The sequence below is a fragment of the Aspergillus homomorphus genome, assembly GCF_003184865.1.
Source record: "Aspergillus homomorphus CBS 101889 unplaced genomic scaffold BO97scaffold_18, whole genome shotgun sequence".
In the NCBI taxonomy this organism is placed as follows: Eukaryota; Fungi; Ascomycota; class Eurotiomycetes; order Eurotiales; family Aspergillaceae; genus Aspergillus; species Aspergillus homomorphus.
This window is the reverse complement of record NW_020291904.1, coordinates 592341-602483: the sequence shown is the minus strand read 5'-3', so window position 1 is coordinate 602483 and position 10143 is coordinate 592341. Positions and strand designations below refer to the sequence as shown.

Sequence of the window (10143 nt, the reverse complement as noted above, 5' to 3'; positions counted from 1 at the left end):
ATGGGAATGACAGTGCCAGTGGGGTTGAACTTAGGCTGGGGCTTCACGCCAGTCGGCACTGGCTCCTTGCCAGTAGGAACGATAGTCTTCCCATCCTCCTCGCACCAAGTGGTGGTCACGGTGACGGTGTTGGTGAGAGTGATAGGAACCGTAAGAGTCTTGTTGCCAGAGGTGACAACAGTGGTAGTCTCTGTGGACGGTATTAGACATGACTTGATGAAGGAACTACGGAAGGTCATGACTCACCAGGGCACTCAGTAGTCACATAGGTAGTGGTCTTGGTGATGGTGCGGGGTGGATCGGTGGTGAGAACAAGCTTCTTGGTGGAGTTGGGCTTCTTCTCCTCGGGCTTTGGGGCTTCTTAGCATGCTAATGGACAGACGAGACCCTTATTGATCGAGCTTACCTCTCCGCCACGTCCCTGAATGACACCAGCAAAAGTCGGGGCAGCCAAAGCCAGAAGCGCGATAGTCTTTTTGACCATTTTGAAGGATGATTTTCTCGAATTGAAGCAAAAGGCTCAAACAACACACTTTTTTGGTATAAACGAGAGATGAAAGAAGGAACAGCGAGTGGCTTCCGTACGGCACAAGGTGGAATAGAGAAGTGAGGAAAAGAATTCAGAGAAGCAGAATGTCTCGCCTTTAAATCTCTTCGACGAAGAGCTTGATGACTGTGCACCCGATAGTCGTCACTGACCATCGTGATAATGCCACTGTAGTATCCATTGAATCACGAAGTACGGGGCGAGTGTCGTAAGGTTCAGGAGCAAAAGTAAAGCTCATCGACACTGAGCTACGAAACTGCAGTTCGAGGTGAGCCAAGCCGTGGATGCCAAAGGGGCCGATGTGATGCTGTAATCCTAGTCGAATCGACTCATGTCTTGCTGAGATATGAATGTAACATCTTCTGCATCTTCTTGGGAACCGGCCCACAGTATCCACGTCAGTCAGCCACGATCCTCGGGCACGATGCTAGGCCGTTATCCCTAGCTGGGAAGTCAAGAGCAGTACTGTCGTCATGACTTTCGACAAGTAGTGAAGGTATCAGTTTAGGAAGCTGAAAGCCCGCAGACACTTCCGTGGTCTATGTGGGGGCAAGCTTTTTGCACCGGTCAAGGTGAGCGGAGTCAAGCCAGCTGAGAAGGGTCACCGCGAATGGACCTTGCGTGCTGATGTGGAACGCTATCCCCCAAGCAATATGAGCCAAGCTTGTAGAAGTGTCTTCACTGACTCATCAATTCCTGCAGATGGTAATGTTGAAAAAGCTTTTCAGGAATGTGGAGTTTCTGGACACCCGTCTGTAACGTTGCAGGTAAGTTCATGGGGTCAAGGATCAGGGCAGGGGACAAAAAACAAGAAAGCAAAAGTAGTAGGTAACTTTACTAAGATTAGAGTAGAGTACCGAAGACCTCTACTCCAGTACCCCGTATGATGGCTTTCTTGACCTAGTCCGAGGATTAATCTCCGTAACGCATAAAGTCATGGCATCATACGAGGCCTCTGTCAGCAATTAGAGGAAGGCGTGGCTATACGATAATCCATCTCAATATCCTCAAGCATCATTGCTTTGGAGTAGTCAGCGTCAAAGTAAAAGACGGCCGTTTTCGAAGCCAGTGTGACAAGTCGTTGAGATGCGAAGCTGGTAATGTTTCATTGGAGCAAGTGGATCGCCTGGCTGGCCGATCAGAGGGATGGAAGACGTCATTGATGACAAGCTCGTTGAGCCTCTTGACAGGAACCGAAGGCTGCAAACGGCGCAGTCAGATCGTAGCTGTTCCTGCAGGGGTGGTACCAGAGGAACCTTGGCAGACATAAGGTGAAGTTCAGAAGTATACTCGCCTCAGCTACTTTGTCGCTTCCTCGGCGGGTCGGCGGTACCTTGCTGACACATCGCCGTTTGCAAAAAATACGATCACGTGGAGATAAGCGCTGCGGAATTAAGCTATCATATCAGGGCTTAGGGCTAGCGGCGCGTAGGAACGCGTCTTCGAGCGCGTTAATGGTTTGCTGCAAGACCGAAGTAATGCTGCGACCTCAGGTTGTTGGCAAACAACGAGACGACTCACGACTCAACGCTCATAATGCCCCATTCAGTATCCTCACCAGTCTCGTCAGCAGAACACAAATATGACGAGGTTTTACCCGATGCTCCCCAAACAGAAACGACCTCCGACAATGGAGACACCAATGCACCCGACAACGCAGCAACAGGGGGCGTGAAATTGGAGGATTTGTTTAACGATGACGACGACGATGAAGAGTACCCCGCCTCTAGCGCACCGAACACTCAAAATCCGAACGCGATGCAAACAGAGTAGGTTTCACCTTGATTCTTGGGGTATGGTGGTACTGATACGATTGTCCATCCAGCGCCGCGCCTGCTCCAGGTCCGGAGGTAGACACAGACACCATGCTGGCATTCTATCAACGCCTATTCCCATTTCGCTACCTCTTCCAATGGTTGAATCATGGAATTGTTCCTTCTCCCGACTTCGGAAACCGAGAATTTGCCCTCACCCTCCAGAACGATGCTTACCTCCGATATCAATCATATGCGACTGCAGACCTGTGAGTAATGCGAGCGATTCCACAACCGCCACAATAAAAAATTCACGCCCACTCTAACAACCCGGCAGCTTTCGCAAAGACATCCTCAAGATGAACCCTTCTCGATTCGAAATCGGCCCCGTCTACAACACCAACCCCCGAGACCGCAAGACCCTCCGCGGCGGCCAACTGAAACCCATCTCCAAGGAACTTGTCTTCGATATCGATCTGACAGATTACGACGACATCCGATCCTGCTGCACCAAGGCCAACATCTGCGGCAAATGCTGGGCATTCGTGACGATGGCGATTAAGGTCGTGGACACGGCTTTGCGCGAGGACTTCGGCTTCGAGCACATCCTTTGGGTCTACTCGGGCCGTCGTGGTGCGCACGCGTGGGTGTGCGACCCGCGCGCGCGCAGCTTGCCCGATGATCGCCGGCGGGCGATTGCCGGCTACTTGGAGGTGGTGCGGGGAGGCAACAGCAGCGGCAAGCGGGTGAACCTGAAGCGGCCGCTGCACCCGCACCTGGCGCGGAGTCTCGAGATCCTGAAGTCGTACTTCGCGCAGACGACGCTGGTCGACCAGGACACGTTCCTCAGCGCCGAGCAGGCGCAGCGGCTGCTGGCGCTCCTGCCGGACAAGGGGCTGAACGAGTCGCTGCGCAAGAAGTGGGAGTCGTCGCCCGACCGCACCAGCGCCAACAAGTGGGCCGATATCGATGCCCTCGCCAAGACCGGCAAGAGCAGCACCCTGAACCCGACCACCCTCCGCGACGCCAAGCAGGACATCGTGCTCGAGTACACCTACCCCCGGCTGGATTCCGAGGTCAGCAAGAAGATGATCCACTTGCTCAAGAGCCCGTTCGTCATCCACCCGGGCACCGGCCGCGTCTGTGTGCCTATCGACCCTCGTAAGGCAGAGCAGTTCGACCCCCTCTCGGTGCCGACGGTCACGCAACTACTCGCGGAGATTGATACGTGGGACGCGGAGCATCCGAGCACCAATGCCGGGCCAGAGCCTGCCGATGGGGAGGGTAGTGTGGCCGACTCGGATGCGAGAGGCAGCCGCAGGATGCAGGACTATGAGAAGACGAGCTTAAAACCATACATTGACTATTTTCGTTCATTCATTGCCGGCCTCTTGAAAGAAGAGCGTGGTGGCAAGCGGGAGCGGAACGATGATGCTGGGGAGCCCAAGTCTGAGAGCATGGAATTTTAGGCCTCAACTCTCCCCATCCCCAGACGAATCAACGCGGTTTCCAGTTCTTTTCACCGCCCTGTCCGGGTGGTAGGCATTATGGGTATGTTATTGAAGCGATTTAGGAGTATGTTAAAGGGACAGTGAATAATTCAGGCGTTCAATTACGGAGATTTATGGAAATACAACTATGTTCTATGTAAATACTGTAATGGCTTATTCATTCTTGGTTGACAAGGACGAATTAGTAAATACTCAATCAACAAAGTAGTGATGATGAATGCAGTGGTAACAGTGAGCATTGTTCTCAGTCATAATTACATTTTTTTGTTCGTTTCTATGTTGATACATTATGGGGCTGCCAAGCACCACCTGATTAATGAACATAAAGCCTGCTTTGGAGAAAACAGGAGCCAGAGGAGTATATTTGAAAAACTCAAAACGCATCATTTACAAGCACGCCACGAGACTGTTGGAAGAACGCATTTGAGCAATGTTTGTTTCCGCCCAAGCTAAGCAGCAACGAAGTTCTTGATGCCTGGACGCAGTGTTAGCTAATGCCCATCAAAGAAGCATATACCGGTGGATCACGTACTCTCGAGCCAGCGGACGTATTCCTTCTGCTCCTTGACCTGGATGTAGTCGGGGATCATGGTGGCAAGCTCGGCGTTGATGCCTCTGGCATCCAGGTAACGGTCGATAAAGGTTTGGAGCTCCTCGTCGAGGTTCTCGAAGGGAGGACCGGCGTACATGCTCTGTCTAGCCCAGTCCTTCTCAGCGGTCTGGGCAAGAGCCAGATCGGGCTTGTTGAAGTAAGAGACCTCCTCGACCTGGAACACGCCATCATTGCACAGAGTCTGAACCAGGAGAGCGCCGTTGCCGGGCTTCTCAATAGTGATGTTGACACGGGCAGGGAAGCTCGGCTCGAGGTCATCGAGATCGACCTCGTCGCGGTCGGAAGGAGCGAGACTGTCCTCGGGAAGCTGAGACATGCCTGTGCGACCTTGGTTAGCTGGTTGGTGGCTTCCGAATTCGTTTGCGCCCATCAGACCATCAGCGGAAAAGTCGTCCTGCTCGCTCAGGTTCTGGAGATCTGCAACGGTGAAAGTGACGCGGATCCTAGAAAATGGAACAAACAGTCAGACAAGAAATGTAAACAAGAAAGTGGGGAAAGGCTGCCTTACTCTTCATTGCCAAACTTCTTGGTGAACGCAACTTCCTGCTCGCCGGGAATATCCTTGACCTAGAGATAACAGATATGTGAGCTCATGATAACTGGCAATCGGTAGCCTGGTTGAACCTACTTCCCAAGAGTTGTTTTGCAGAACATACTGGATGTTCTGAACGGAACCCTCCAGATCCTCAAGGCCGGAGGCCTTCTCGTGCTTCAGCTCATCCTCAAGCTTAGCAACAAGCTCAATGTCACCTACAATGAAGCAAATAACAAATGGTCAGCATTCTCACTCGGAAAATGATCAGGACCCACGCTTGAAGCTTTCAGGGCTCCAAGGAAGAAAAAAGAAATATGGATACGAGGCGACGGGAGGAAAGCTTGATAAAGATTGGAAAAATGGGATCGATGCGCAAGAACAGAAGTTGCCGAAGCGCTCGAGACTTCAGTCACCAAGAATCGCCTTACCCTCGTTAGAGGACTGCTTGAAAGCCCGAGAGGTCGAGAAAGCAGCATAGGCAGGCTTTGTGATCTGCTTCAAGGTGAAAGCATTCTGGGAAACGGCGGCGACAGGTCGGGAGACAGTCGAGCGAGTGGAGATAGCGAGAGACCGCGCAATAGAGCGGGGGGCGGAGCGAGTGAGGGTGCGAAGGGACATCATCTTGAAGGTGATGAAGAAGAGGTGGATGATAGAGGGATGAAGTAGAGGGTTGATTGAGAAAGATCAATGAATGGGATGTGGGATGATCGATGGGAAGGAAGGAATGCGGAAGAGGCAAAGTGATGATGTGAACGAGCCTGGGACCTCAGGCATCTCCACTTTCTAAAGCTCTCCCGCGCCAAGACCCGAAGCTCCATCCATTCAGCACATTTACTACTTTGTTGCTGTATTCAATTCCATCAGATGATATGTATGTCTATTTCGACTATATGCAATCATAACGCCATAGTCCCATGAGATATCCGCAGATCTAGCACTGAATTGTCTGGCCATTTGGAACACGAAAGATAAGAAGGGGAAAAAATAAGAAAAGTTTTAGGACATCCCCTTGGGGGGAAATACCGAAGGCTGTTTGCCCCCATCCTTTGTGATGCGTATGAAATTCATCGTGCTCAATCCAGACCAATCTCCATTCCAAGCCCTAAGAGACTTGATGACAGCCTCTTGAGACAAATCCGGCATCCAGAAGCCGGTCTTGAACTCTTTGTTCTCGACATCGGTTCGCTGCAGCAACGCCTCTTCCCGTTTGCTTGGGGGTCTGCCCTTCCGCCGCTCGCTCTGTAACTGTTCGATCTCGGGCACACTGCGGTTGATATACCTGATTGACATGTCAGCAAATTGAACGGTAAGGACATCTTTGAGTCCCGGTTTATTGGACATACCGAACCACGATATCCTTCATCTCATCCTCCGACATAGGTGTCGCATCCTCCGGTAGGGTCTCGTAGAAATATGCAATGCGATCGACTGTGCGTAGTGAGATATATCAGTGGACATCCTTGCGAGCAAGGCAAGAGAGTGCAGCAGTAGGTTTTACCATAGGTCTGTCTGCCCCGCGACATATTGGCGGAGACTCGAGCGACTCGGTCATCTCTGGCAGTGGCACGACGCAGTCTTCTCGCATCTCTGCTGAACTCATGCAAAGCTTCAACCGCTCCTCTCTTCTTCGCAATGTGCTTGTGGACCTTCTGTAGCGTCTTCGGCATGATGACAATTATCTCTTATCTTTTTTCCTGGTAGATGAAATGTCGTTCAGGGCACCCAGCGAGTTTTTCTCCTCGGCGAGTTTCTTTTTTCGACCGGCAGAATATACTGGCGGTGAGCAGAGACGCTGATGCCGCCCACATGAACCCAATCAGAAGATGAGGAGGGCTGCCTTGCCCCATCGCGTTCCTGGCGCGTCGGAGGGGATGAAGATCGAGCATTCCAACCTCGTTGTCTAGGCCATTGTCGTTTGCCGGTCAATCAGGGAGTGGGACGTCTTCTTTCATCGCTTGAATCACGACCTTCCCATGTTCTCCGTCTCCATCTTCTGGCTTGACCCTGAGCACCAGCAGCCGGAGCGGATCCCTGTTTTGGTGGTGCAGGTATAGCGAGCGAGGCCTGCCACTACGTCAAAAGAAAGGGCTTCGACAATGGGAATTAAAGGTAACCCTCATTCCTCTAAGTGCTTGAGGGCTATCTCTTATTACTGACTTTTCCTCCAGGGCTCCATGTTCTCCTTAAATCAATCCAGAAACAATGCCACCTAAAAAACTTTAGTGGACAGACATTAGGCGTCGATGCCTACGGATGGCTACATCGTGGCACGGTCGCGTGTTCCGTGGATTTGGTCCTGGGCAAGCCCACGAGAAAGTATGTGCCTGTGGGCTTGAGGCTCGAAAGCTCGCTAACATGATGATAAGACATATCGACTTTGTGCTAAACCGAGTGCGCATGCTTATCTACTTCGGAGTGACGCCATACCTCGTGTTCGACGGAGATAATCTTCCCAGCAAGTCTGGCACCGAAGCCAGTCGTCAGAAAAAGCGACATGATAGCAAGGCACTCGGGATGGAGTTGCTCCGAAAGGGCCGAACGAAGGAAGCGTACCAGGAACTGCAGAAGGCGGTTGACGTAACTCCACTCATGGCGCGTGAATTGATCGAAGAACTGAAGCAGATGAGCGTCTCATTTGTCGTGGCTCCGTACGAAGCAGATGCGCAGCTTGTATATTTGGAGCAGCAGGGCATCATCGATGGGATCATCTCTGAAGACTCCGACTTGCTCGTGTTTGGCGCAAAACGCCTGCTGTCTAAGCTCGACCACCATGGCGACTGCATTGAAATCAATCGAGCGGACTTTGGGGCTTGCCGAGACGTCAGTCTGATAGGATGGTCGGACGACGACTTTCGGCGTATGTGTATCCTCGCCGGCTGTGACTATCTGGCCAACATCCCGCGGATGGGTTTAAAAACAGCTCACCAGAGCATACGAAGATACAGGAACGTCGAGAAAGCCGTGCGAATGCTTCAGTTTGACGGCCAATATCACGTTCCTGCGGACTACTTAAAGGACTTCAAACAGGCAGAGCTCACTTTCCTGTATCAGCGAGTCTATTGTCCCAAGGTCAAAAAGCTGGTTACGCTCAGTGCTCCTGAAAGTGATATCATCCTAGAAGAAATGCCTTTTATCGGCGGCGACGTTGAGCCTGAGGTTGCAGTGGGCGTTGCTCATGGAGATTTGGACCCAACAACCAAGCAACCGCTGGTGTTGAAGCCACCAGTCGCAGCGAGGTATACCGAGAAACGATTCCCAAACACTTTACAGCGCCGACAAACACTCGGATCAGCCGCCGAATTGAAGTCCAACAAGCCCATTAACTCCTTTTTCACTCCAAGACGAATGCCATTAGCTGAGCTAGATCCGAATAGTCTCACGCCTTCGCCAAGTCAGCAACGGCTCCTGGAGCGACATGCCAATACTTCCTGGGAGAGCAGTCCCGTTCCCACACAGCCCACTCTAATGAGATCGGCCTCATCTGTCACAACGTCGAACAGATTCTCCAGCCCCTTGACGAGAAGTGTGGAGCGGGGCTCTTTCCTTCCCCACGCCTCCAAAGTTCTTGCCCTGCAATCCTCTAAGCGACAGCGTCTCTGTTCAGACATAGATGACGGAAACTCGCCAAGTGTTTCTAGTTGTCGCAGTCGGTTCTTTGCGGGCCGTGCTAACGAATCTAGCCCTATTGGACTAAAGGCGAACCGAACCAAGAAAGCTCGGAAACATTCACTGGACGTCTTTTCAGACGATTCAGTAGAGGATATGATGTCTCAGATTCCGGATCCAGCCGAGCCTTCTGCGAAAGATGCAAGCCATAAAAACCAAGATGCTGGCTTGGGCCCAGCTCCGGGCGGGGACGTTCTGCTCCCGCAGAGCACCGAGACCGATGCCCCTGACCACCTGACTCACGAGCCGGAGCAGAAACAAGACGTGCCATCCGGACTCGCTCCTGTTCATGAAGACAACCCCAAGTTTGTCAGCCTGGAGTACAAACCGGCCGTGTCTCAGCAAGTACTCGACCATCACACCGAAAAGCAAAACTCGTCGCTGCTCTCGAGGTTTGCATTCCAGGGCAGAGATAGCAGCGCTCCTTCGGAGAGCGTCGGCCGCGCAGAAAGCAATGGACGGCTGCCACCTCCCGTGGGACACTCGCAATTGTCGATCGGCCTGAGAACCGGAAGTCTAAGGACACCGCCCAGACGTGGACGGACAACACCTTTGCAACGACTGGGTCAAAGTGCCTTGGCTAGGTCCCGGTCTCTCAGCCATCTTTCGTCTTCATTAGCCGCATTTCGAGCGTCCAAGGTTTCAATAACCCCTGTCGAGGCCCCCAAAAGTAGTCCGAGTAGCACCCATAATCTGATGACGACCTGCCATGGGAGTGAAGACATGATCATTCCGGACAGTGAGGACGAAGAAGAGTTGGAAGAACCCGAGGATGAAGCGACTGGAGGCCGGCCAATTCCAGTTGCTATTGATCTCAAACGGTTCTGTTTTGCGGGCCGATAGATGCACTTGGAGTGCCTGGACACATGATTAACATGATCAACAACAACAACAACAACAACAACAACAACATCATCATCATCATCATCATCATCATCATCATCATCATCATCATCATCATCATCATCATCATCATCATATCATCATCATCATTGCGGGCGTTCTCTGGGATACTGTTAATTTTGTCTATCCATGGCATTGGGTTAGTGATTGAGATACATAGGCGAGGAGTAATTGGACGTATAAACACATTAGGATCTACATGGGATTAACCGTATACCCCATAGGTGTGAATTGATTGTCTTCAGGTTGGGGGGTATTTTGGCAATATGACATAGTATTGGATTGAAAATGGCCCGGGAGGCTGGGAAGAGGGCACGTGCCGATAAGATGATCGGGCCTAGCGCGATCAGTGGGGATGCAGCGGATCCAATGGGCCAACATGACGGCGGGCGGTGTGGGATGGTTACCGGGGAACGGACGCGGTAAACAAAAGGACAGTGGCCCAGCCTCCTCCATTGGGCCCAAGCGGGCTGAACTATACTCGCCCATCGCGATTCACCCAGCCTCCTCCATTAATCCAAGCAATCACCCTTCTCTACCAGCTTCAACCGGCCCTTCTTGCGTGTCAAGTCGCAATTCTGTCAGCACGGAACTTGGAACCTGCTCTAGCTGAG

General features: G+C 52.0%; 5 protein-coding genes across 5 annotated transcripts; 2 read left to right on the top strand and 3 right to left on the bottom strand.

Annotated features, from left to right (window-relative positions):
- Nucleotides 1-11: 11 nt before the first annotated feature.
- On the bottom strand, nt 12-484 carry cspA (putative cell surface protein; the record flags this gene model as incomplete). Its single annotated transcript, XM_025696352.1, has 3 exons — nt 12-190; nt 247-349; nt 407-484. Coding segments are annotated over 3 exons (360 nt in total), but the record flags the coding sequence as incomplete, so codon positions are not given.
- A 1559-nt stretch (nt 485-2043) lies between these two features.
- BO97DRAFT_390779 (DNA primase subunit PRI1) lies at nt 2044-3919 on the top strand. The gene is made up of 3 exons (XM_025693785.1): nt 2044-2316; nt 2373-2570; nt 2639-3919. Exons 1-3 carry the CDS (start codon nt 2084-2086, stop codon nt 3768-3770), a joined length of 1563 nt encoding a protein of 520 aa, XP_025551507.1. The 5' UTR covers nt 2044-2083; the 3' UTR covers nt 3771-3919.
- A 133-nt stretch (nt 3920-4052) lies between these two features.
- BO97DRAFT_470534 (MAM33 family protein) lies at nt 4053-5691 on the bottom strand. Its single transcript, XM_025699956.1, has 5 exons — nt 5389-5691; nt 5054-5175; nt 4934-4992; nt 4345-4868; nt 4053-4287 (listed from the first exon to the last, which is right to left on the bottom strand). Exons 1-5 carry the CDS (start codon nt 5579-5581, stop codon nt 4262-4264), a joined length of 924 nt encoding a protein of 307 aa, XP_025551506.1. The 5' UTR covers nt 5582-5691; the 3' UTR covers nt 4053-4261.
- Nucleotides 5692-5835: 144 nt separating this feature from the next.
- On the bottom strand, nt 5836-6668 carry BO97DRAFT_470533 (translation machinery-associated protein 16). Its single transcript, XM_025699955.1, has 3 exons — nt 6459-6668; nt 6304-6388; nt 5836-6239 (listed from the first exon to the last, which is right to left on the bottom strand). Exons 1-3 carry the CDS (start codon nt 6625-6627, stop codon nt 5957-5959), a joined length of 537 nt encoding a protein of 178 aa, XP_025551505.1. The 5' UTR covers nt 6628-6668; the 3' UTR covers nt 5836-5956.
- Nucleotides 6669-6830: 162 nt separating this feature from the next.
- On the top strand, nt 6831-9689 carry BO97DRAFT_390773 (putative exonuclease). The gene is made up of 3 exons (XM_025693784.1): nt 6831-7069; nt 7129-7276; nt 7327-9689. Exons 1-3 carry the CDS (start codon nt 7057-7059, stop codon nt 9467-9469), a joined length of 2304 nt encoding a protein of 767 aa, XP_025551504.1. The 5' UTR covers nt 6831-7056; the 3' UTR covers nt 9470-9689.
- Nucleotides 9690-10143: the final 454 nt, after the last annotated feature.

What these genes read in the sequence shown, in the direction of transcription:
- BO97DRAFT_390779 (XM_025693785.1), top strand. Translation starts at nt 2,084, where the DNA reads ATGCCCCATTCAGTATCCTCACCAGTCTCGTCAGCAGAACACAAATAT. An exon ending in CCGAACGCGATGCAAACAGA is followed by an intron (nt 2,317 to 2,372) that starts GTAGGTTTCACC and finishes TTGTCCATCCAG; the next exon opens with CGCCGCGCCTGCTCCAGGTC. An exon ending in TCATATGCGACTGCAGACCT is followed by an intron (nt 2,571 to 2,638) that starts GTGAGTAATGCG and finishes ACAACCCGGCAG; the next exon opens with CTTTCGCAAAGACATCCTCA.
- BO97DRAFT_470534 (XM_025699956.1), bottom strand. Translation starts at nt 5,581, where the DNA reads ATGATGTCCCTTCGCACCCTCACTCGCTCCGCCCCCCGCTCTATTGCG. An exon ending in CAAGCAGTCCTCTAACGAGG is followed by an intron (nt 5,176 to 5,388) that starts GTAAGGCGATTC and finishes GCTTCATTGTAG; the next exon opens with GTGACATTGAGCTTGTTGCT. An exon ending in AAGAAGTTTGGCAATGAAGA is followed by an intron (nt 4,869 to 4,933) that starts GTAAGGCAGCCT and finishes TCCATTTTCTAG; the next exon opens with GATCCGCGTCACTTTCACCG.
- BO97DRAFT_470533 (XM_025699955.1), bottom strand. Translation starts at nt 6,627, where the DNA reads ATGCCGAAGACGCTACAGAAGGTCCACAAGCACATTGCGAAGAAGAGA. An exon ending in GCGGGGCAGACAGACCTATG is followed by an intron (nt 6,389 to 6,458) that starts GTAAAACCTACT and finishes CACTACGCACAG; the next exon opens with TCGATCGCATTGCATATTTC. An exon ending in ATGAAGGATATCGTGGTTCG is followed by an intron (nt 6,240 to 6,303) that starts GTATGTCCAATA and finishes CATGTCAATCAG; the next exon opens with GTATATCAACCGCAGTGTGC.
- BO97DRAFT_390773 (XM_025693784.1), top strand. An exon ending in CTGGGCAAGCCCACGAGAAA is followed by an intron (nt 7,277 to 7,326) that starts GTATGTGCCTGT and finishes CATGATGATAAG; the next exon opens with ACATATCGACTTTGTGCTAA.